The sequence below is a fragment of the Notechis scutatus genome, chromosome 9 (assembly GCF_049901735.1).
Source record: "Notechis scutatus isolate UNSWTSFEM ecotype Mainland chromosome 9, rNotScu1.2, whole genome shotgun sequence".
Lineage (NCBI taxonomy): Eukaryota > Metazoa > Chordata > Lepidosauria > Squamata > Elapidae > Notechis > Notechis scutatus.
The window spans coordinates 23360170-23382800 of record NC_142017.1 but is presented as its reverse complement, the minus strand read 5'-3'; the positions used below and the strand labels follow the sequence as shown (position 1 = coordinate 23382800).

At 54.3% G+C, this 22631-nt stretch overlaps 2 protein-coding genes across 4 annotated transcripts in view; both read left to right on the top strand.

Moving 5' to 3' along the window:
• Positions 1–6830, top strand: part of VAC14 (VAC14 component of PIKFYVE complex) — a 40431-nt gene extending 33601 nt beyond the window's left edge. The window contains exons 15-19 of the mRNA XM_087971886.1: positions 960–1134; positions 1915–2033; positions 3163–3242; positions 4383–4533; positions 6393–6830. Coding sequence (XP_087828012.1) covers positions 960–1134; positions 1915–2033; positions 3163–3242; positions 4383–4533; positions 6393–6567 — 700 coding nt within the window. The 3' untranslated portion in view covers positions 6568–6830. The remainder of the gene's footprint in view (positions 1–959; positions 1135–1914; positions 2034–3162; positions 3243–4382; positions 4534–6392) is intronic.
• A 449-nt stretch (positions 6831–7279) lies between these two features.
• The window catches only part of MTSS2 (MTSS I-BAR domain containing 2), a 66885-nt gene continuing 51533 nt past the window's right edge, over positions 7280–22631 (top strand). For 2 of the 3 annotated variants that reach the window (XM_087971887.1, XM_026684186.2), the window contains exons 1-2: positions 7281–7516; positions 20799–20860. In XM_087971887.1, coding sequence (XP_087828013.1) covers positions 7298–7516; positions 20799–20860 — 281 coding nt within the window. In that variant the 5' untranslated portion in view covers positions 7281–7297. Of the gene's footprint in view, positions 7517–20798; positions 20861–22631 lie in introns of all 3 variants that reach the window. The other variant, XM_026684187.2, reaches the window with a different exon arrangement.

Genomic DNA, 22631 nt, shown 5'->3' with positions numbered 1-22631 from the left:
AACGTTTTTTGGATTATGGATGTATAGTTCTCCTTCTGGGGTGTTTTCCTTGCCCCTTTTGTCTTGGTTTTCAAGATGGGCCTAACATCGCCCATTAACAAAATAACAGAGTTGGGAGGGACCTTGGAGGTCTTCTAGACCAACCCCCTGCTCAAGCAGGAGACCTTGTACTATTTTGGACAAATGGCTGTCCAGTCTCTTGTGTTGCTGATCGAGGGAGGGAGGGAGGGCTTCTCTGTCCTTGGGGCTTGGTGGAAGGCAAGAGGGGCCTCTGGTGAGGGTCTGGGCCAAGGGCTCGGGGAGATCTGACAGAGGAGACCCCTTTCCTGGCTGCCCTTGAGGTTAGGAAGTGCAGAGCCTCCTCTCTTCAGCCTCTGGAGAGCAGCAGGATAGGGAGCCCGCCCAGGAATGGCCCCCTCCCCCCAAAAAAGCCTTGAGAGCAGCCTCTTGACAAACATCATTGGAGGGGGGCTTGGAGTGAGCCATCCAGGGACCCCGCCCCCGGATTTCCCTCCCTGGGCACCTTGTCCTTTTCTCAGAGGGGGCCGTGCACCCCACACAAGGCCAGGAGGAGCTGGGGAGGCAGTTAATGGTGTGTGTGTGGGGGGGCTGGTGGCTCTGCCAGGCCGGTTTTCCTCCCGATCGGCTGCCTTCGCTCCCTTTGGTGCACATCCAGGGAACTGCAAGGTGGCAGCAGCCGTGGGGCGTCCCAGAGGGGCCCAGGCTCAGGAAGGGCCCGAGTGGGATTCTCCTGAATGAGGCTTCAGAGCCTCTTGTGCTTTTGCCTCTCTGGCTGGGCAATTCCCAACCAGAGAGGCAAAAGCACGAGAGGCTCAGGTGCAAAGGAGCCCCCTGCCTTGTGCTTACCTTGGCCATCTCGGGGAGGGGAGGTTGCAGGGCGCCCTCCCTCTGCGCTGCAGCCTTTCAAACTGGGCGCTGTGTTTCTTGGTGTCGCGCAGGCAGCTCTGCCTCCTCTTGAACGCAGAGAACATCTTCCACTCCATGGCAGACATCCTCCTGCGGGAGGAGGACCTCCGCTTCGCTTCCACCATGGTCCACACCCTCAACACCATCCTCCTGACGTCTTCTGAGCTCTTCCAGCTGAGGAACCAGCTCAAGGATCTGAAGAGCCCGGTAGGTTGGAGACAGGCTCTCCTGGGCTCTCTCCCAGCCCTCCAAGCTTGGCTTCCTAGGTGGCACCCCCATCTTCAAATGGAGAGGTGCGTTCCCCCCCCCCCCCCAGATTGTGCTGTGGGAGGGAGGGAGCATTTCCACAGCCAGAAGCTCGCTCTGCCCGGCCAAGGAGCCTCTTGGGCCCACAGTCTCCTCCATGAACCCCGAGCGAGTCCGATTTGGACCAACCTAAGCTGAGGTCAGCAGTGAAAATGGCTTCCCTCTAATCCTACCCGTCTCCCACCCTTTCGGTCCCAGGAATCTCCTGGAGAAGGGCGTTGAGGAGAAGGCCCTGCAGAGTGGCCAGCAAGGGGGCCGTCTTTGCAGTGGGGAGTGTTGGGCCACTGTCACAGACCCCCTCTGCGCTTGTGGGGGAGGGACAAATTCCACGTGGCCCTGGGCGGCTTCTTCTGCGCTGCTGCCCTTCAGCCAGGCTGACAGAGCCCAGCAGGCCAGGCGCCCAATTCCCTGGCAGAGACGGATGCCTTCGCTTGCTGGGCAATTTTTCTTTTTCCTTCCTACGGTTTTCACAGTTTTGAAGGTAAACATTTGCTCAATTCTGTTTCGGTATCAGTTTATGGAAGTGTTAAAAGTGTGAATCCACATAAACCCCCCTGTGCCTTTTTCTACACTGTTTCGCCCTCCACTCTGTTTTCAGTCCATTTGGGACTGAAACGTTCAGAAAACGCAAAACTAAGTAGACTTGAGCTGCAAGTGATTTTTTTCCCCTTGTTTCCCCAGGAAAGCCGCAACCTCTTCTGCTGCCTCTACCGCTCCTGGTGCCACAATCCAGTCACCACCGTCTCGCTGTGCTTCCTCACTCAGAATTACAAGCACGCCTACGACCTCATCCAGAAGTTGTATCCTTCCAGGGGTCTGCATGGCTCCCTCCCTCAGGATGCTTCTCGGGGTGGAGAGGAGGGGGCTCTGCATTTGGAGGAGGGGTAGAAAAGGTTTCCAGGGGAAGCATCGGGAAGGAAGGGGGATGGGAGGCTTGCTTTTCTCACCCCACAAGGGCGGCTGCTTCCTCCAATGCTGGCCTAGGGCCTCATTCCACCAGGAGAGGAACTTTCATGGACCCACCGTAGGTGATTCAGGGAAGTGAGACACCCAGCCTGGAGGTCCCGATGACCAGGAGTCACAGGATTTGGCAGAAGGCCAACTGAAGGTAGTTTCTATTTCAGATTAGCACTCCACAGCCCTTTGATTCACTCCCTGCAGGAGTTTTTGCAGGAGCAGTGGACGCCAGCAGGAGCTTTTCTGTCCAATGGTTCTCCAGCCAGACTGACGGGCAGGTCTCAGGGCATTGAGGCATGCAGCATTTCTTTGCAAACCCTCTGTGGATATGGCTCCCCACTCCTGTCGTCGTCCTACCCTGAGGATGGGTGGCTTAACGTTCTTGAAAAGATGCAGGATTTCAGAAACTTAGCAATGCAGTTTCAGGAATAAACCTCTGTCATGCTATGCTAGATGCAGATCATTGCCTGCGCCTTGTGTTCTTCAGATGAGGGCAGCTACAATGAGAGCTGCAGTGGTTAGAATGCAGGACTGCAGGCTACTTCTGCTGACTGACTGCAGTTTGGCAGTTCGAATCTCACCAGGCACAAGGTTGACTCAGCCTTCCATCCTTCCAAGATGGGTAAAATGAGGACCCAGGTGGTTGGGAGCAAGAGGCTGACTCGGTAAACAGCTTAGAGAGGGCTGTGAAGCACTACGAAGGGGTATATAAATCTAAGAGCTATTGCTACAGGAGCCCCTGCTTTCTGGTGGTTTGCTGCCATTTTCAGTTGGGGCAGGGGGCTTTCAAGAACACCCCAATTCTTTCTTCCCACACCTGTTTTCTATGGATCACCTCCCCCCCTTTTGAAGGTTACTCATAAAGAGCCTTGCTGGATTTGGGGGCTCCCCTGCAGTGGAACCCTCTGTGTGAGCCTTGAAACTGCCTGGGGGGAGCTTGTTTGCGTTTAAATGCCTTGACTGCTGATCCAGTGGAGACCTGGAGGTTACAGTTGATTTCCTGATTGAGGTTGACAAGCTGGTCCAGTTGATTGAATGCCCGATCTTTACCTGTGAGTTTTCTTCCTCTCTGATCCTTTTTGCAATGTGTTGTGGCAGCCTCTGTGTCTTCATGTACTTATGTATTTATTAACTTATATAGGCACCTGTCTTGAACCAGCACTGGGCAATCCAAAAGCAACAGATTAAAAATCTCTGTGCACAACAGAAAATGTTAAAACTACAAGTATTAAAACCAAATCAAAGCCAGGCACCATCGGTAAACTTTCACTTGCAGCCCACAGCAAATTCACCTCATCACTCTCACCCTAAACCGGCGTGGGGGGAAAGTCTTCCACAGGGCTTCCTGGTCACCAGAACATGGCAGCTTTTAAGAGAGGGGACTAGGAGCCTATCTGATCTGGTGGGGCAGGCAGATGTCCATAGAGAGGGGCAGCCCCACAGATAACCTGGTTCTGTGTCATGTGAGGCTTTGAAGAGAATAAGTGGCCTCTCAGATGCCAACCGAAAGAAACTGGGACAGCCTGAACTATGCACGCTGCCCAATTCTGGACCAATTGTAGTTTCTGAGTAGTCATCAAGGGCAGCCCTATCGAGAGTACATTGCAGTAATCCAAACTGGAAGTGACTCCCGGTCCAGGAAAAGGTTTCCACAGGAGTTGTGAGTGTGTGACTCAGTCTGGGGAAACTGGATTGAAGTGCAAACAGTTGCCAAGCATGATCATGTCCTGTGACAGCAGGGCTGTGGTGGTTGTGCAACATTTTGTGAGGGCTAAAATGTGAGGGCTAAAAATGCTCTTTCGGCTATAAAGCACCCATTCTGTGGCTGTCGTAACTCCAATTTGTCATTAGCGCACTCCTGCACCTGGTCTAGAAGGGGGTTCCTTAGGAGCTCCGTCCTGGCTCTGCCCCCCCTCCCCCCAAGTCTTCTCGTCCTGCTGGCTCTCCTACCCAAATGCTCTCCTTCCCTGGATCCCTCCCTTCTGCTTCCTGGGCTTTGACCCATGGTGGGCTGATGCCCTCCTGCGCTTTGGACTCTGCCAGGCCTTGGGCTCAAGCAGCCTTTTTTTTAGTAGCCCACCTACCAGATGGCTCCTTGTCACTGGATTCCAGGTTTCAGCAGCAGCTCCGACCTCATGGCTGCAGCCTTTGGCCTGGCCACATGGGTCACGGCAGCCCTGGCTTTCTTCCAGATCTCCGCCTGCAGCTGCTGGATGTGAAAAGCAACCCGTATCTCCTCAAGGCTCTCTACGGGCTGCTGATGCTCCTGCCCCAGAGCAACGCTTTCCAGCTCCTTTCCCACCGGCTGCAGTGCGTCCCCAACCCGGAACTCATGCAAACAGTGTAAGTTGCACCTGGGCCAAATCTGGGATGCCCTGACCAAAGCCCTCCCCTCCCCACTCTCCAAAGGGGCAGCAGGGGCTGAATGGGGAGCCCTCCCGAGGGAGGAGGTGGCCTGTTCCCCGCCTTGGAAGGCCTGGCTACCTCCAGCCACCTGCTCTCTTCCAAGACTGCACCATCTTTAGCCTTTGGGGTGCTTTCTGGACAAACGGAGCCGTGCCCAAAGTAACCACGCTCTTATTCAGTGCAGGCAAAGCGGCTGAAGTGCCTCCTCAGCACCTCTAAGGGCTTCCCCACCTGCCCTGTGACCCTGCAGCCTTTGCAGAGGGCATGGCCCCCACCCCCTTGAAGGGCCCTCGGGCATCTTCCAAGCAAAGGCCCCACCAGGCCCTTCTTGGAGTGCCTCAGCTGCCTTTTGGACTCCCAGGGTGGGGCTGGCAGGCAGCTGGGTGCAAAAGGGAGCAGGAGGGTCCTGGGAGACGGCATCTCAGCTCTCGCCCAGCTGGTCCCAGCTCCGTCTATCTCCATGTACTATATTATATAATATATGGAGTTATCTCTGGTAACTCCAGAGAGCCGAAGCCTTTGGCACCCAAGGTGGAAAATTCCCCTTGGACTGTCGTTATGGAAACTGGCCCCAGGGGAGCAGCTGCCATCCCCGCAGGGGGCAGAGGCTCCTTGCCCAGCCTCCCTCCCCTCCTGGCCCTTCCCAGGGAAGCTTGGAAGAAGCCAGGCTGGCCTTGGGCTCCCTCCCGGAAGGCTGTGCTGGGAAATGCTCTTGGGGCAGGGAGGCGAGGTCCTTTTCTTCCCGAGCGGGATGGATGGGGCTCCTTGACTGCATTGAGGGCTCCAAGGCTTGGAGGGGAGTCTCCCTGCTCCCCTCCCCCAGCAGCGTCACAACCCCTTGAAGGCTTCTCTTCTGTGGGGCCGGACTCTCTTCCTTGCTGCCTGGGCCTTGGAGTGCCTGGAAACCTGGGATTCCCACTCACTACCGGCTGTTCTTTCCCCTTTGGGGCAGGGTTCCCTCCTCCCACCCACCATTTCTCCGGGGAGTGCAGCATGTCAGCCCCACTGGAAGAGGATTTGGGGCCTTCCAGAATGGCCATCTGTCCTAATAGTGTGAGGGACAGAGGGTGATCTAGTCCAGCCCTCACAGGGCACATTGCAGCCACCCTGTCCCTAATGGGCCAGAAGCAGAGGAGCCACATTTGGGGTGGGGGGGGGGGGTGGAGCTTCTGCTCACAGAAGTGGGAAGAGACTTCCCAGTCAGGATTGGGGGGCAGCAAAGAGCATCTCCTCTTTGTGGAGTGGAGGGGCCATTGGTCAGCCCAGCCTCTCTTTTAAAACCGCATTATGGGGGTTTCTGTCAGCCCCGTTTCCTTAGGGCTGTCAGGCAGGCCCAGCATCTTGAAAACCAGGAGAAAATTTGCTTGAGCCTTGTGGAAAACCAAAAGAAATAGTCCCACCCCCAAACGGAGACTGCTCACTGGCATCCTGAATGAGGGTCCCAAGGGGGAAGAGCTGCGCCAGGGTAACCCCCCTTTGCAGTGGGGCTGGGCTGCCTCTGTATGCAAATCCTACTCTGGGCTCCTCATGAGGAAGGGGGCCCGGAGACCCCACCATCCCTGCCCCTTCCAGCCACCCTCAGAGGTGGGGCCTGGGGCCTTCTGGCTGGAAGGGAGCCCCAACCTCCTGTTCTGCGGCCCTGCTTGGCTTCGGTCCTCCCTGGGCTTGGGCGGGGGGAAGTGGCGATTCGGCCACCGGCTGGACGGCAGAGCCTGCTTGAAGACTGGCAGGGGTCCCGGTGCCGAGCCCTCCTGTGAGTGACCTGGGCCAGCTGACCCTCCGCCCTCTTTCCGCAGGGACCCTGCCAAGGCCGGCCAGGCCTCCAGGAAGACGGTCGTCGGCCCGGCCATCGACTATGCGGAGCTGCTGCAGCACTTCGAGCGGGTCCAGGGCAAGCACTTGCAGGGCCGGCACCAGCGGGCCGTGCGGGCGGGGGAGCCGCCGGAGCGCCGGGGGGCGGCCGCCTTCTGACGATCTGGGCGAGGACGGGCCCCCTCCGCTCCCCACGGACTTGTCGGGCCGGAGCCGCGCAGCCTGCCCGGCCTTCCTTCGGCCGACCGCTCCGGAGTGGCGGGGCCGGACTTCGGGGGGAGGGGACTGGAGGTGCGCGCTGGTCCGCGTGTGTGTCGCCCGGCCCCTGCAGGTCTCCCCGCGGCCACGGCCGGCTTGCTGGCCCGCGAACCCCGCGTCCCGTTGCTTGAAGGACAGAGCTTGAAATAAAGGACTGGAACGGCTCCCCGCGCCCGGAGACTCTGTGGCCCGTTGGGCGCAGCGCGAGCGCGGCCGCTTCTGCTGGACGTCGCTCAGGCGCCGGGGGGCGGCGCCCGAGCCGGGGTCTTGGTAGGAGAGTCGGGGGTTTCCATTGTAAGAGGCCGCCGGGCAGGAGGCGCGAAGCGGCAGCGATGCTCGGGGACCGTCCTGGAGGAGGAGGCCCTTCGCCCGCCAGACGCTCCGCGAGAACGATGGGCGCCCACCGCCTCCCGCCCGGCAGACCCTCCGGGACTCTCGAGCCGCGCCCGGGCCCCGCTACCACCGCCAGCGCCCCAGTCCGAGCGCGCCGCGCCAGTTGCCGGGGCTCCGCTGAGACGCGACGGGGAGGGGGCGCCCCTCCCCGCCCACGTGACCGGAGCGCGCCCCTCCCCGCGCCGGCATCCGAGGCGCGCGGCCGCCCCCTGCCGGCTCCAGCGGCGCCCCCGCCCCCATGGCCCGCCGCCGCGTCCCCGCGCCTCGCCCTCGCCGGCCCCGCCGCCAGCCGCCCCGGCCGGGAAGTGACCGAGCGGGCGCGCCGCCGCAGAGCCTCGCCCGCCGCGTCGCAGCAGCGCAGCGGAACGGAGCAAGCGGGCGGGCGGCCATGGAGGCGGCGGAGAAGGAGTGCGGGGCGCTGGGCGGCCTCTTCCAGGCCATCGTCAACGACATGAAGGTGAGCGGCGCGCAGCGAGGGCGCCTCTGGGGAGGGCCAGCTTGAGGGGAGCCTGGCGGGCGGCGGGGCGCCGGCCTCTGCGGGTCTTGGGCGCCCCCGCCCGGCCGACGCCCCTCTGGCCGACACCGCCAGGGCTTCGGGGCGGCCCGGCTCGCAGCTTGCGGGGAGGCGCCGGTCCCGTTTCCCGGTGCTGGGCGGGGCAGAGAGCCCTGGCCGCCGCGGGCAGCGCCTTCTCGAGCCGGGGGCGCTCCGGAGCCCCTCGTACCCGGGCGGGGGGCTGCCGCTTGCCTGAAGGAGCCGCAGACGCTGCGCCCGGCCTCGGGACGGCTCTCAAGCGGAAGTGCCCTCCCGCCGCCGCCGCCGCCTTGGCCCGGGGGTTCGCCTCGCCGGAGCCCCCGCCCTGCACAGGTGCGGCCGGGAGCGGGGATGTTGGGGCGGCGCCGGGGGCTGGGAGGGGCCCGCTGCCTCTGGGGGGCTTCCCCACGCTCGCCCGCCGGGCCCTTTGCTGGTGGGGCAGCGCTACAGTGTCGCCTTCGCCGCAGGGCAGCTGCCTGTGCGGACCGCCTCGGGCATCTGCGCCCTGGGCAGGCCGAGGGAGGCTGCGCTGCCTTCCCTGTTCCTGCGAGGGCGAGGGGCTCCGCCGGGGACTCCCGCGACCTCCGCCGCCTTGGCTTTGGGGCTGCGGCCTGCTGGCGCGCTGCCCGGTGCAGAGAGCGCGCTGGGGGCCCTCGCGGGCTGCTGCTCCGGCTCGGCGCTGGGCCTTCTTGCCTCCTTTCCCGCCTGCGCGTCTCTTCTCTGCCCCAAACTGCCTCCCTTGAGAGGCCCCAATAGCGGGCAGTTACTGGCCGAGTTGTTGCCCCTTGGCAGCCAGCGCAGTTGATGAGTTCTGGGCCCCTCGAGGAGGAACGCAAAGGGCCGGCAGTGGGGATCATCCGTCCAGGAGGGCAGGAAGGCAAGGACCCAAAGCGGTCAGTGGTGGATGTCTCTTCCCGAGGGCCTCCAGCAGGCAAAGCAGGGTGGCTGGTCCTTGGGAAGGGGGCGTGCATAAGCGCACCAACGTGCCTACCGTCCCTGTCCTATTGTTTCTCTTATTCTTTTATTTTTCTTATATGTAACCATTTCATGTATTCACAACTATGTATACATTTATACTTATTATCTTGTAAACAATTGGCAAATCAAATAAATAAATAAATAAATAAATAAATAAGGGCTCAGTTCTCTTGCTGCCACGGGAGCGGAGAGCTGCCCCTCCCAGGTTGGCCAGCTGTTCTCTGCTGGATGCCCAGGGCCATCCTGGGATAACTCTGAGTGAGAGGGCGGTTCAGAAATTCTGGCCTAGGCTTTCCCTTTCATGTAGGTAAATTTTATTTATACATTTTTCCTTAACTTACATGAGTAATCAGTGTAATGTCTGGGTCAATATACCTATATATTTCCTCCCACAAGACGGGAGGAACTGCTGGGTGCAATGTATTTCCTACCCTGGATTACTCAAAACTGCCCAGATCAGGCCAAAAAAGGGGCCCAGGGAGCTGGAGCCAGGTTCTGCTGTCCAACATGGGCTGTAATTGGAGAGCCTCGCCACAGCCTCTCCAGAATGGCTACTCTGGGTCAATTTTGGCCCAGGCTGAATGATTACAAGTGCCGTCTGGGGTCTCTAAGGCTGCTCCAGTTCACTTCTGAGCAGTGGTGGTACTGGTTCAGCCCAGTTCTGCAGAGCAGCAGAGACAGGACCAGTTCTCTCCGCCCCTCTGCTGTTGCACCCACCCGCCTGCCCAGGCTCCCATACTGACCTTGATTCCCTGCTTTTCAAGTGCAGCTGCTACGCAGGGCAGCTCCTAAAGCGACCAGGAGAGGGCAGGCTTGCAGGAGGTGAGTTAGAACGCCTCTGCCTGTGCAAAGTTTGTGTTTGGTGCACGTGTACACGCAAAGTATGTGCACGCGCACAAAGTGCACCCACCAAGCCACGCCCACCAATCCAGTGGTAAAAGTTTTGGAATTCCACCACTGCTTCTGAGGGTTTCTCTGCATCTTCTTAGGAGCCTCACCTGGTCTCCAAATGAAGGTCCCTTTCTCAAAAAGTGTTGTCTTCCAATGTGGCTGCAGGTGGCCAAGTTACAATCCCCCCCCCAAAAAAAAAAAAACATGAAGAAGAGGGAGAAAAGGAACAAAGATGGCCCTGAGCTGCTTTTCAGCGTGGAAGTTTTTCTCCAGTCCCAGGATTCTCACTGAAGTGTCTTTTAAAATAACATTTTTAAGATGTAAAATCTGCTTTATTTATCAATATTTTGATGGTGTTTCTGTTGATAGATTCTAAGTAAAATAAAACCTGGCCAGGAATCTACCCATGGAAAATGCAGGGAAGGCCTCATAACTGTTCCGTTGTGCTGAGACCCTCCCACGATTCCCAGCAGTTGGACTCTGCCAGGGAATTCACCGGAAGTTCCCTTGAGCTGCTTTGCCTGCTCTTCTTTTGCTGGGGGGGGAGTAACCATGGTCTGGCTGTGTAGCCCCCCTCCCCCCCACATGCCTTACTTGATGACTGAACTGATACTGAGTTTAGATGACGCTTGAAAGGGACCAAATGGGCCGGATCCCATAAGCTGAGCGGGTGATGCAAATTTAAGTCCACAGTCTTTGGTGGTTCTGCCAACAACCGTATGTGGTTTATTATCTTCCTAGCTCCAGTCTGGACTTGTAGCAGGGAGTCTGCTAAGCAAGAGATGAGAACAATCTGAAGCAATTTAGGATGAATCTGGAGTTCTGAACACAGCTCACTTTGGGGGCTGGTTTGCTCTTGTACCGAAGTCTTAAATGGATTATGACAGGGTGGGGGGGACAAGGCAGAAGACGTTATACAGGGCAAGTAAAGCAAGTTTGTTTGTTTATTAAACAAATTTCTATGGCTACCCCACTTGCACATGGTGACTCCTGGTGGCTTACCACTTTAAAAATCCACAGTATGAAACCCCTACTAATTTGCATATCTTAATTTATGTAGATCAGATGAACAACTGAACACTCAGAGCCACATTCAGTTTGGGGAAGGGTTATTAACTTCCCTCCCAGTTTTAGGGAAAACATTTATGAGGACTTTATGATAAAATCTTATGGCATTTCAAAATTCAGCTGGTTTATTTCATTGGTTTTTGCGGATTACTACAACCAGTGTATTCGTCTTTACTGACTATTGTGCTTCAAGGCTAACAAGCTTCCCTCTGGAGTGTTTGGTTTGAGAATGCTTCCTCTTCTAGGGATTTGTTTTGGGATTCCTGTTAATAATGGTGAAGGACTGTTCCCCCTCCCCTCTGAAGAGGGTTGGGGTCTGCCTGATTGCCCTCCGCTGTGGTCCATCCTGTTCAGCTGCTGCTGTCTCTCAGGGCAGGGTCAGCATCTGTGCTAATTGTTCATCCTCCCTTCCCACTCCCATGTGGTAGGCCGTCCAGCTCCAGCTCCACAGAAGGAGCCAGGCTGATGTTTAGGCGTTCTGGTCAATGAGTGGACCAGCACTTTTGGCGCACACGCAAGGCCATGGGGGCCCTTCCAGCTCAGCCATTGGCTCAGGATGTGTAACTAATAGCAGCTCCTGGGGAGGCAAGGACCTCATGAGCTTTCCCTGGAAACCTGGTCGACCTGGGCCTTTGGGGCTTTGCGGATGGTGCTTCCTTGGCCCAGACATCTGGGGCTGGTCCTTGGCTTTCAAGTGTCCAGTTGATCAGTTTACAAATGTTTCTATTCTTACTATATTCTGGTGGCAGTTCTTGACTGATAGCATCCTAAGTTTGGAGTCCTTCTAGTCCAACTTCCTGCTAAGGGCAGGAATCCTGAACACCCCCACCCCCCCAAAATGCTTTAAGGTTCCCATGATCCCGGGGGCAGGTGGGGCCGCTGCTCAGTAGCTTCTGTAGTTAGGAAATATTCATGTATTTCCAGTTTGGATCTCCCCGATAAATTTCTACCCATTAGCTCTTCTCCCAGCCTTGGGTGCTGTATGATCAAAGTTCACAATGCGACAGCCTTTCAAGGAACCATGGGGCTGAGAATGGGGCAGAAGAGCTTCTGGCTGGCTGTTTGCTTGCCTCACTGTCCTGGTTGTTGCTCCGGGGTCCCAGCTCTCTCGCCTCTGCCCAAGTCCTTTCTCCTTACTAGAGATGTTTCCTGCTGTTTAGCCAACGTCTGCTTCTCTGCAGTCTCCACCCCTTGCTTCTCATCCAGGACTCCAGAGCAATAGAAAAGTTTTCTCTCTTCATCTTTGACATGACAGCCTTTCTGCTTTTTTGAAGACTTCTCTTAATCTCCATTTCAGCCACATACTCCCATCTCCTTCAGCTCTTGATTTTAAGCCCTCTGACTAATTTCTCAAAATTCTTCTTAAAATATGGTGCCCAGATCTGAAAGCAGCATTCTTGTGCTAATACACTGATAGCCTTTTTAGCTCATGTTCAGCATCTGATTATTTTAAGATGCCTTAATCCTTTTCACACCTGTTTTTTCCAAGTCACTATATTTTCTTTTTGTTCCTAAATACATAATTTAGGCCTGCAAAATTTTCGTTTGGCTCAGATTTTTAAATGATGAAAATCCTTTTAATATGATTTACCTTCAAAGGCATCTGTAGAGCTTCAGTTGATGTGACAGGTTGATAGAGAGGCTTCAGTGCTTCACCCACATGTCGCAAAGGAAAAAGGATGGGGAGGCCAGGCTTTCCCTGCCTCTCCACTTGGGAAGAGGTGAAATTCTTGAGAAGTCCAGAGGAGAAAGGAGATGTTGCTATAGAAGAGTGACAGTTGGCTTGACCCTTTTTAGCAGCTGCCAGGAGATAACCTGGGTTCAGATTATAAAGGAATCCTGGCTAGAAGAAGTTGGGAATTGTGATCAAGGTTAGGTAATCTTACTGAATTCTCCAAGGAAAGGTGGGATATATAAAACTAAGCATGAATCTGGAAGTGGTATGGAAAAGGATATCTAGTATTTATGGAACCCTTGTTCATCTTGGCTTTTCTGTTTGAAGGATAAGATTATTCAGAGAGTTGAAAAATAGCAGGAATGCTAAGTAAACTTTGGAAATCTTGATCTTAAGGGAAACTAAAGACATTTAATAGTCAAAATTAAAAATGTTTAATTTTATCTTAGACTACAAAGATGTGGATTTTAGTTAAATAAGCCAGGCTGAAGATGCTAATGGAAAAAGGGGTCTGATGCAGTTGGGAAATAATGCATAATTCCAATGAGTAAAAAGGAAAAAGTCATGGAGGATTGAGCATCGACACTCACAAGATCGAAAGAAGCCCAGGTCACTAAGGAAAGGAAAGGCCTGGGCGTGTCAGAGAAGCAACTGTTCTGAGTGAGAGAAGGGATCGGAGCTCTTCCAGGTGACCAGCACCATTTCGGCTTCCAAGGGGTGTGGCTAAGGGAGGCTTATTTACTTGGACTCACTTCTCCAGGGCAAGAAGAACTGTTTTCCCGGGGTGCTGAGGGAACCTTGACCTGTTAACCAGAACAGATTCTAGAGACCAGTTGATTATTGGAGAGCAGGTGGTTGTCTCTGACTTTTAAAAGGACAGGGCTTTATGAGCGAGGCTGTCACATGCTGGTACCTGCAGAGCAGGTCAGAAATCTGGAAGCACCTTGAGCAGTACAGGGAGCAGTTTCCAGAGACCAAAAGTAAAAACAGATGGACGGGGAATCAATAGCCAAAGACCGGTGGAAGTTTCTTTATTCGACGGGCCCAAGCAGACTCCCAACTTTGGGGGTGCTCCAATTTTGATTCTTTCCTTGGGCAGGGATTGGCCTCTCTGCCTCAAGAGCCACTTCTAAGTCTGGCATTGTAGGAATTATGTCCAATTATGTAGGAATTGCTACTCGAAAGGAGAAAAGGACAACTTTCCCAGGGAAGTCTACTTTAGATATTAGGGGGGGAAGAGATAATGCAGTGGAGGCTGAGAGAGAAGGACCTCGCCTATAGTCTTAGTTACTGTGTGAGATTCCTATGAAAGGAGGGAACCTCATCCTCAGAAAGTTGCTAAAATGGGACTTTATCATTCTCTCTAATGGTATTGCGAAGGGGGTGAAATTTAACAGATGCCGAGAGCTTCTTCCAGACATAAGCATCATATATGACTTAAGCATTTATCTATGGCTATGGAAGCCACAGGCACATGCACCTTGAAAACTGCCATAGAGTTTTCATACTGGCCATAGAGTTAGGATTGCCCCTTTTATTCCTCTCTCTGTCTCATGAGGGAGACCAAAGATACCTTTGTCCTGCCTCCTGTCAGAGGAGGAAAAAGGAAGCCACCCAGGAATGGTGGGGCCATAGCAACCATGGGAGCTAGATGTTCACTGATGGGTTCTTCTATCTGAGGCACACTAATTATTCAGAGGTGCAAAATCATGGACAAGAATTAGAAGACCATGCTTCCAAAATTTGGAATCTCCAGCAATGACCTTCCTAAGGGCAAGACAAGAAGCTGTGGGGGGGAAAATCAGTATAGAAATGAGGAATTTCCTGACAGTGAGAACAAATAATCAGAGGAGTGGTTTGCCTTCAGAAGTTGTGAGTGCTGCATCACTGGAACTTTTCAAGAAAAGATTGGACAACCATTTGTCTAGAATGGAATCGGGTTTCCTGCCTTGGGCAGGCAGTTGGACTAGACCACCAAAGCCCCTTCCAACTGTATCATTGTGATTTCACGATTTCTAGATCTTCCCTAGAGTCTTAAGAGCTCAACCTCCCAGCTCTGAGGAGTCACAAGCACAAGAAAGGAGGTCTTGGTCCCTCTCCCCAGCATAACCCCTTCCAGTATTGCACATGTAGTTGCAGACGGCTTCCTTCATTTAATTATTAAATTTTATGTGCCACTCATCTAAGGTGTCTAAGTAGGTGATAGTCTAAGGTGACTCTCAGACCTGGCAAGAGTTCACTCGTTAGGCTGATCCTCCTTCAAGAGCAGCACAAAATAGTCCCATATTTATCTTGCATGTGGCATATGGGGGGGGAGGGGGGGCAGCAGAGTGTCTCTGTTTGAGCATATGTTTGGAAAGGCCTTCTGAGCAACACATTGTAAAATTGCGTAGGTTGTGTTGTTGGAGTCCTCTTGTGTCTCCTGGGTGGCGGCTGTTTATCTCATGCTTCCAGGGGAACCCAGCATCCTTCCATTCTGCTCCTTGCTGTAAACATTCCTGCAATGATGTATTTGTCCATCAGGCCGTGTCAATGTGGGCAGCCGTCGCTGGATTGCTTGGTATCCTGGCAGTTGACCTGAGGATAGCAGTGCCTACCCAGGTCACCCAAAGCAAGATCGTGGATTTCGGGAGCTGCTGGGGGGCCCCACTGGGGTCCAAGGAAGAGCACTTGCCCGGGAGGGAGACTTTGGTTCTTCTCCTGGGGGAGGGCTCTTCCTTGGCTGTGGAAGGGACACGAAAGCGTCTGGGCAGTGCCATGGCCTGGCACTTTACCCTCAAGCAGAGGGTGGCTGCGTGTGGACTCAGTGGGGCCTCATTTTCTCTGCTGAGGTCGGGCTGTCTCACCTGTCAGGCTGCAGGCCGCCATTACAAACGGATGGGTGGCACCTGCCGGCTCTCGAGTGCTCTGCCTGGAGGAGACAAATGCAGAACTCGAGTATGGCTTCCTCTACGGGTTGGGCCCATCCCTGGTTGGATGCCAGCTCTTCTTCAGCCCAGCTCAATGGGAGGCTCCCTTCTTGCCTGACCTTCCAGCTATACTGAGGCTCCTTCTGCAACTGGGTGTCCTCTCTTGCCCTGGCTGAGCCCTGCAAGGAGGCCACATTTGGAACCAGAGGCTCCCTTGGCTCCCTTTTCTCTGTCCTTACACAAACATGAGTTGGGGTTTTACCTACTGAAGGGGGGGTTCTAAAGCAGTTGGCGAACCTTTTCAGCACCGAGTGCCGAAACGGGAGTGCACCGGAAACTAAAAGAGCAGCTCAGGGAGTTACCCTTCCAGTTTCCAGCACTCCCTGCGCGCAAAGACCAGCTGGCATGCACACGCCAGAACCTGGAAGAACAACAGCGACGACTGGCATGTCTGGAGAGATGGCTCTGCATGCCACTTCTGGCACGCATGCCATAGGTTCGTCATCACAGTTCTAAAAGTCTCCCCATTTCCCATGTCCTGGTTTCCCAATTGTTTTCAGAAGGCCTAGGGGCAAAATGGCTCTGTTCAGCCAGTCCAGCTTCCTCCTGGTCGTCCCTGTTCCTGCAGGTTCTGCAGGCACCCTGCCCTCACTTGCTCCCCCGACTTGGCCCCTTCCAGCCTGGATGGATTGCCATGCAGACCCTCTGCTGCCCCAGAAGGTTTTTCTCTCTGGTCTCCAGGCCTGCCTTCCCTGCACCTGCATGAGAGGCTGGCAGAGTGGCTTTCCGTGAAGCTCCTTCTCCTCGTGCTCCTCCTTCCCTGCACTGTCATTTTCCTCTCTGTGTGTGTGTGAGAGAGGGTGGGGGGAGAGAGAGCGCTTACAGGTAACTTGGCTTGTCTTTGGAGTCTTGGCAAATCTCCCAGTTACTCTGTGTCCTTGTCCTCCCCCTACCCCCCCCGCTTCTCAATTGCTCCCAGCTTACCCGCCCCCCCTCGGTCCCAGGAGTTTCGGGTGGAGCCCTCCTAGCTGCCATCTTCCAGTGTGTGTTGATGCTCTCCCACGGTTCACTTTGCACCAGCCCGATTGCAAAACCTGAAACAGCTCCAAGGCCCTAAGTTCCATGATGAGGGAGGGCTCGATTCCTCCAGACCCCCCAGCTCTTGCCTCTCTGCCCGATGCTCTGGCGGCCCTGGAATTGGCAGGCTAAGAAGAGGGTCCCAACGGTCTCTTCTCAGCTTGCAAGATGGTTTCTCCTTCATGGCAGTTTAGACCTCCCGATTTCTCATACGTTTCCTCCTTTGAAACTGCTGGTGCAACCGTGGTTCTTCTCCTCTGTTCTCCATGTCTCTTTTATCAGTAAAATATCTTTCCACCCCATCCCGATCTTTGCACATCTTTCAGTAATTTGTGTCTTCTCTTTTAAACAAACGTTCTTCCTCTCCTTAAAAGTAAACGGAAGGTTGTATGAGTTGGTCCAATTCCATAGCCTGTAAATCTAAGAAATAAATATGAACATTTTCATAGCACCATTGGTCCTAATCTTTGCGTGTATTTATTCAAAGAAACAAATGTAACTTTCCATCTTTGATAGATTTGCCATTTTCTGAAGTAAAAACATTATTTCACTCCCATTCATATTACCCAACTTGAAATCTGTCTGACCAAATTATGTTTCTGTTTTGGAACCAGAACCAGAACCAGGCACCCTGGTCCATGGGAAGGCTCTGGCTGTCCTTACAGTTTCTGGCTGGGTCTAGCCTGTCCATCTTAAGACTCTGCTCCCATTGATGGGTCCTTTTCCACAGGAGGATCAGGGCCTCCAGGGACCACCCATCGCTTGGAGAAATGCTCGGATGTCCTCGTTCTTGTGGCTTCCCAGATGTTGCTTGCCTTTTCCACAGCATTGTCTGGCTGAGTGGGTCCCATTGATTTCATCTCCCATAAATATCCATCCCCTGCTTTATGCGGAGACAGGGCAGCCTGATTGATGTGACGACACGTGTTCTGCTTCAACTGGACTCAACTCTGAGGTGTTGTTTGTGGGGACTAACCCAGCACCAATCCAAAGGCAGCAATGCAGCTCCCCCCCCCCTCAGATGAAACCTGCTCTGTATTCCAGCATCCCCACAAAAGAGCTCAATGCTCTTTCTTGGCATAACAGCCTGCCAGGAATGCGATGATTGCAGCATTATTCATTTCTTTGTTCCAATAATGGAAAGTTTTGGGTAGAGGAGATGGCATGCCTGATGGCAAGGAAGGAGGCTCCTTCTGACCGTTCCCCCTGCCTGGCTCCTCAGCATTCCCCACTCAGTCCCATCGGGGGTCCCTCTTTCGCAGCCACCCAGGTGAAGAGCAGCTGGGAAGGGAAGGAGACTCAACTTGCTGGGAGGCTCATTTCAGGCAAACTAAAAAGCACAGTTAGTTGTTGAAAGTGGGGGTCTTGATACTCTGCCACCTTTTTGTGTGTGAAGGGAGGAGATCAGATGTTTCTCATTACAGCTTGGGGTAGGGGGCTTTCCTCCTGCTGGGAGTGGGCAGAAGGAGAGGGGCTGAACTGGAACTCCTGAGTTTAGAGCCCCATCTCTGCTTTGGATCCACACTTGGAAAAACCTTGCGTCTGCTGGCTCAGCATTCTTCCACAGGAGCACTAAAAGAAGCTCAGGCCTGGGGAGGGGGCACTTCGGCACTCCTCCCCCTGCCCTGCTGAAATGAGGGCTGCTAGGTGGAGGAGGAGGAGGAGGCACCTGGCTTTGCACCTCGGCTCCAAAGAGAGGCTGGGCTGCTTCACCCCTCCATTCGCCCCCACTGACTTGGGCAAGAGCAGCTCCTGTGGATTGCCATGCTGCCAGTGCAGGCAATTCGGGCCACGCAAAGCCCAGTGCAAGAATCCTCCCCATACTGGAGCCCAAAGGAGCGGCCACAGAGGGAGGCGCAAGTGGCCCAGGCCCAGATGAGGTGCTGGTCCCCACGGAGTGCTTTCAAGCAGAAAGGGGCACCAGAGCCCAGCTCAGGCAGCCCTCCCCACCAGCACTCAGGGGACCTGGGGATGAGCCCCTTTTTCTAAGATCAGGCGAAATCTGCTCCTGGCAACATCTTCCATGTCCGGCCTGTTGGGACGATGAGTCTTAGTCTTTGGCCTCCTCACAGCCAGGCCAAGAGCAGGCAGGGGCTTTGGGCAGGCCATGCCCCCTGCTCTGGGTCCAGACAAGGGTTTCCACTGAAGCTTTTGCTTTGCAGTGGGCTTTTCAGGCAGGCTCCCAATAGCTGTCCTTCACAGCATGCTAGCTATTCATGGATTTACTTTAAAGAAAGTAAATAACAGCCCATAATAATAGTTAATAAGTAGACATGGAAGCCAATGGACACCAAACCCAGATTTACAGACTAACAAGAGTTTGAAGGGACACCCCCTCCCAAGCAGGAGACCCTACACCATTTCTGACAAATGGGAGTCCAATCTCTTCTTGAAGGTCTCAAGTGATGAAGCTCCCACAACCTCCGAGGGCAACTTCTGTTCCATTGGTTGATTGTTCTCACTGTCAGAAAGTTTCTCCTTATTTCCAGGTTAAATCTCTCCTTGATCAGTTTCCAGCCATTATTCTGAGTGCTTTCGAAAATAGCTTGACCCCTTCCTCCTCTCCGTGGCAACTCCTCAGATATTGGAAGACTGCTATCCTGTCTCCCCTAGTCCTCCTCTTCACTAGACTAGCCAGGCCCAGTTCCTGCAACTGGTCATCAATGTGTTTTAGCCTCCAGTCCCCTAATCGTCCTGGTTGCTCTTCTCCAGAGTCTCAACATCTTTTTTATAGTGTGGTGACCAAAACTGGATGCGGTACTCTAGGTGTGGTCTTACTAAGGCTTTACAGAGTGGTACTAGCACCTCCCTTATTCTTGATTGTATCCCTCTGTTAATACAACTTAGGATTGCATTGGCTTTTTCGCTGCTGCTGCATACTACTGGCTCATATTTAACTGGTTGTCCACTAAGACTCCAAGATCCCTCTCACAGTTACTGCTATTGAGCCTGGTTTCACCCAATCTATATGTGTCCTTTGGGTTTTTCTTGCTTAATTGTAAGACTTTACTTTTCTCTGCATTGAATTTCATTTTGTTAGATACGGCCCAGTGTTCTAGTCTGAGCCTATCTTCTAGGACAGGGGTCCCCAACCACCGGGCCCCGGACCGGTACCGGTCCGTGGATCATTTTCTACCGGGCCGCCGGTTTGCTGGGCGCCGCCATCTTGTTTCGACAAGAAAGTGCTTCCGGGTGAGCTTTTCCGGTTGGAAAGCGGCGTTTGGGTCCTGAAGGAATCCTCGTGCCTTAGTTTCATCGAGGGGGGGGGGCAGCTTCGAACGAAGAGCCGTCCCGATGGCGGAGGAGATTAAGAAAGCACAAAAAAGCACAAAGGAGGAGTTGAAGGTGGCGGGGAGAAGCGGGGGACGGCTGGCTGGCCGGTCGCTCGGCTCGCCTTGCCTTGTCATGCGTGCTGATGCCGGTACCGGGCTGCGGATCATTTTGTGATGCCGGTACTGGGCCGTGGCACAAAAAAGGTTGGGGGCCACTGTTCTAGGGTGTTAGCTATTCCTGCCAGCTTGGTATCATCTGCAAATTTGGTAAGTTCCCCTTCTATTCCCTCATCTAAGTCGTTAATGAAGATATTGAAGAGTCCTGGGCCTAAAATGGAACCTTGTGGCACCCCACTGCTTACTTCCCTCCATGTAGACGTTGTACCGTTAAGGACATCATCTGTTCTTAACAAACCCGTGCTGACTGCTAGTTCTCACTTTACTTGTTTCTAGGTGTTTGATGTTAGGCTGATTGGTCTATAGTTTCCTGGGTCTGTTTTTTTCCCTTTTTTGAAGATGGGGACCATATCAGCTCTTTTCCAGTCCTCTGGTAGTTCCCTGGTGCTCCAGGATTTTTGAAAGATATGGTGCAGTGGTTCTGAGATGACCTCTGCCAGCTCCTTTAAAACTCTGGGATGTGATCCATCAGGCTCTAGTTGCGTTGACCTGGGGCTGGGCACCAAAGCCACACAGCTGGAGTGAAGGTTTAACTCCCTTTTATTGTTCAAACTTTTCCTCCCAAACTTCCCACAGTTCCCTCTAAATCCAAGAGCAACGCTCCGAACGCACGCACGCATGTGCACACACATGTCCACTAGTTCCTGGCTGCTGTGAGTCCAGAGGCGCAGCCAGTTCTGAGAGCAGACGGAGTTCAGGGAAGTTGGTTCCAGGGAGGCCTCGGCGCATGGAGGGGTCACTGGGGCTGCTGAAGCAGAGCTGTGTCGCTGGGTTTAGCAGAAGCCTGTAGAGCAGTGGAGACCTCTTTGGAAAGCAAGGAGACTGTTGAGAGATGAAGTTGAAAGTGTGCATCTTCTTGTGTCCCGGAGGGGCCACCGAGTGTCTGGGGAGGGTTGGCAGATTCCATGTCTTACCTTACAAACAGACCGCACCTGGCGTGGCCAAAGTGGCATGACCTGTTTGCTCTGAGCAGGGCTGGGACTGGCCCAGATCGGGGGCTTCTGACTTGGGGAAGGAGTTGGCTCCAGCAGGACCTTTCTGGCACCCAGGGAAAGGAGCAGCCTTTCCCCCCTCCTGCCTTATGGGTCTCTGCTGTTACCCAGGGAACAGAGAGGCGTCCCGGCCGGGGGTACTCAACCTCTTTTCTCCTTGTCTTCCAGAGCTCCTACCCTGTCTGGGAAGACTTCAACTCAAAAGCCACGAAGCTCCACTCCCAGCTGCGGTGAGTTCTCCTGCAGAGCAGCTGCCGTTGGTTTCCCTGCCCAGGGAAGCGGATCGCTCCTTTTTCGAAGAAACAGTCGTGGTCTTGGTGCCTCTGGTGCTTTATGTTGGTGCTTGTTGTAAAGTGGGCTGGTTACTTGGACGGCTGTTCAGAGAGCTGGGAGTCCGGTTTGCAAGCAGACGCTGGTAGGCAGGACCTCTGGATTTCTGCCAAGGCAACCCGTCCTGCTGAGCGTCTCCGGCCCAGTCAGGCTGTCTCCGCTCCGTTATAAATGTGCAGGGAGGTTTTGCTGTGGGGCTTGTCAAAAAATCCAAGTAGATTAAGAGAAGCCAGTCCCCCTGACACCCCCTTGTTGATGTTTCTAGAGAACTGTGGTGGGTGGGGGAGGCTGCTGCTCCTCTGAACAGCTGGAACCGCCACCTGCCCAACCCAGCTGTTTCAGGCTTCAAAGGCAGCACCTTCAATGGTGCCTGGCCAGCAGCTAGCGGCTGGCGGAGATGTTTCAGGGCCAACCACACGCGACGTTCCCTTTTCCTTGCCAGAGATTTGCAGCCGCAGTTCCAATGGCAACGTCCAGAAATGTTTCCAGCAGCCTCATGCAATCTTTCTGCACTGGATGTAAGTCCTGGATTGTCTCTGTTGATGGCCTTGCCCCCCCCCCACACCTGCATCCCAGGCTGGGGCCAGGTGGAGGAGAAGGGCAGCTGGGCTGAACCCACTTTCTTGATGCCTTTATTGGCTGGAATTGTTTATAACCTGCCCATCTGGATAAGAATCCTCCCACAGTAGCTTTCCTTTCCAAATAGAAATTTGATAAATGTGATTTAAAAATGACCAAGGAATTCTGGGGACTCTCTTGGCATATCCAGGAAGGGGGACGAGTCAGGTATGTGGCTTCTGGGGTAGCCCCAGGCATTAAGCTGCTCTTTGAGTGGAAAGGGGAGATTAAATGTTTTAATTGAGTTTAATGACCCTCCCTGTCTTTGCTGACACTGCAGAAAAGGAAGGCTGAGCACAGGAGCTGAGAAGCCCCCTCAAAATGGGCTTCCCTGCAGTTTGGGGGCTTCTTCCCTCTTTCTAACCTTTAAACTCTCCTTGCATAGGAATCCCCAGCAGGCGTCTTTGACCCAGATGAAAAAAGGCACAGGCACAGGTGGTCGTGGTGGCGGGGAGAGAGAGATTGCTAATCCATCAGGAAGCAGCTCGAGACTCCCAAGGATCTTGAGAGACTTGAACCCTGGGCCATAGCTAAGCATATGCTGTGTAATAGTGAGGAGCGAAGGCTCGCCACAGGTAGGGAAAGTCAGGTGCACAGAGGTGTTAGATAGCTGGCTGAGCCAGAGACAAGGCACCACTGATTCTGCCAACGCTCAGTGGGGCCAGTGCAGCCAGGCTGCCTCAAAGGAGGGAGGACCAGGAAGGGCAGCCCTTCCACTCTGGGCCATGCTGGGCAAACGCCCTGGGATCTCCCGGGGAGAGATCCTCAGAGAGCACTGAAATGCCTGAGGGGGCTATTCTGCAAGGCTTCTGAGGGCTGCTGGATGGGGGCTCACTGGGGCAGATTGGGTAGGGAGGGCCAAACTCAAAGGAAGGAGGGATTTTCCGACAATGACAATTATGAAGCAGTGGAGGAGCTGCCTTCTTAGTTGTGGGTGCTCTATCTCTGGGGTTTTTCAAGCCAGACTGGGCCCCTGTCTGTCTGGGATATTGTGAGGATTTCCTGGCCTGGGCAGGAGGTTAGACTAGAAGGCCTCCAAAGTCCCTTCCAAGC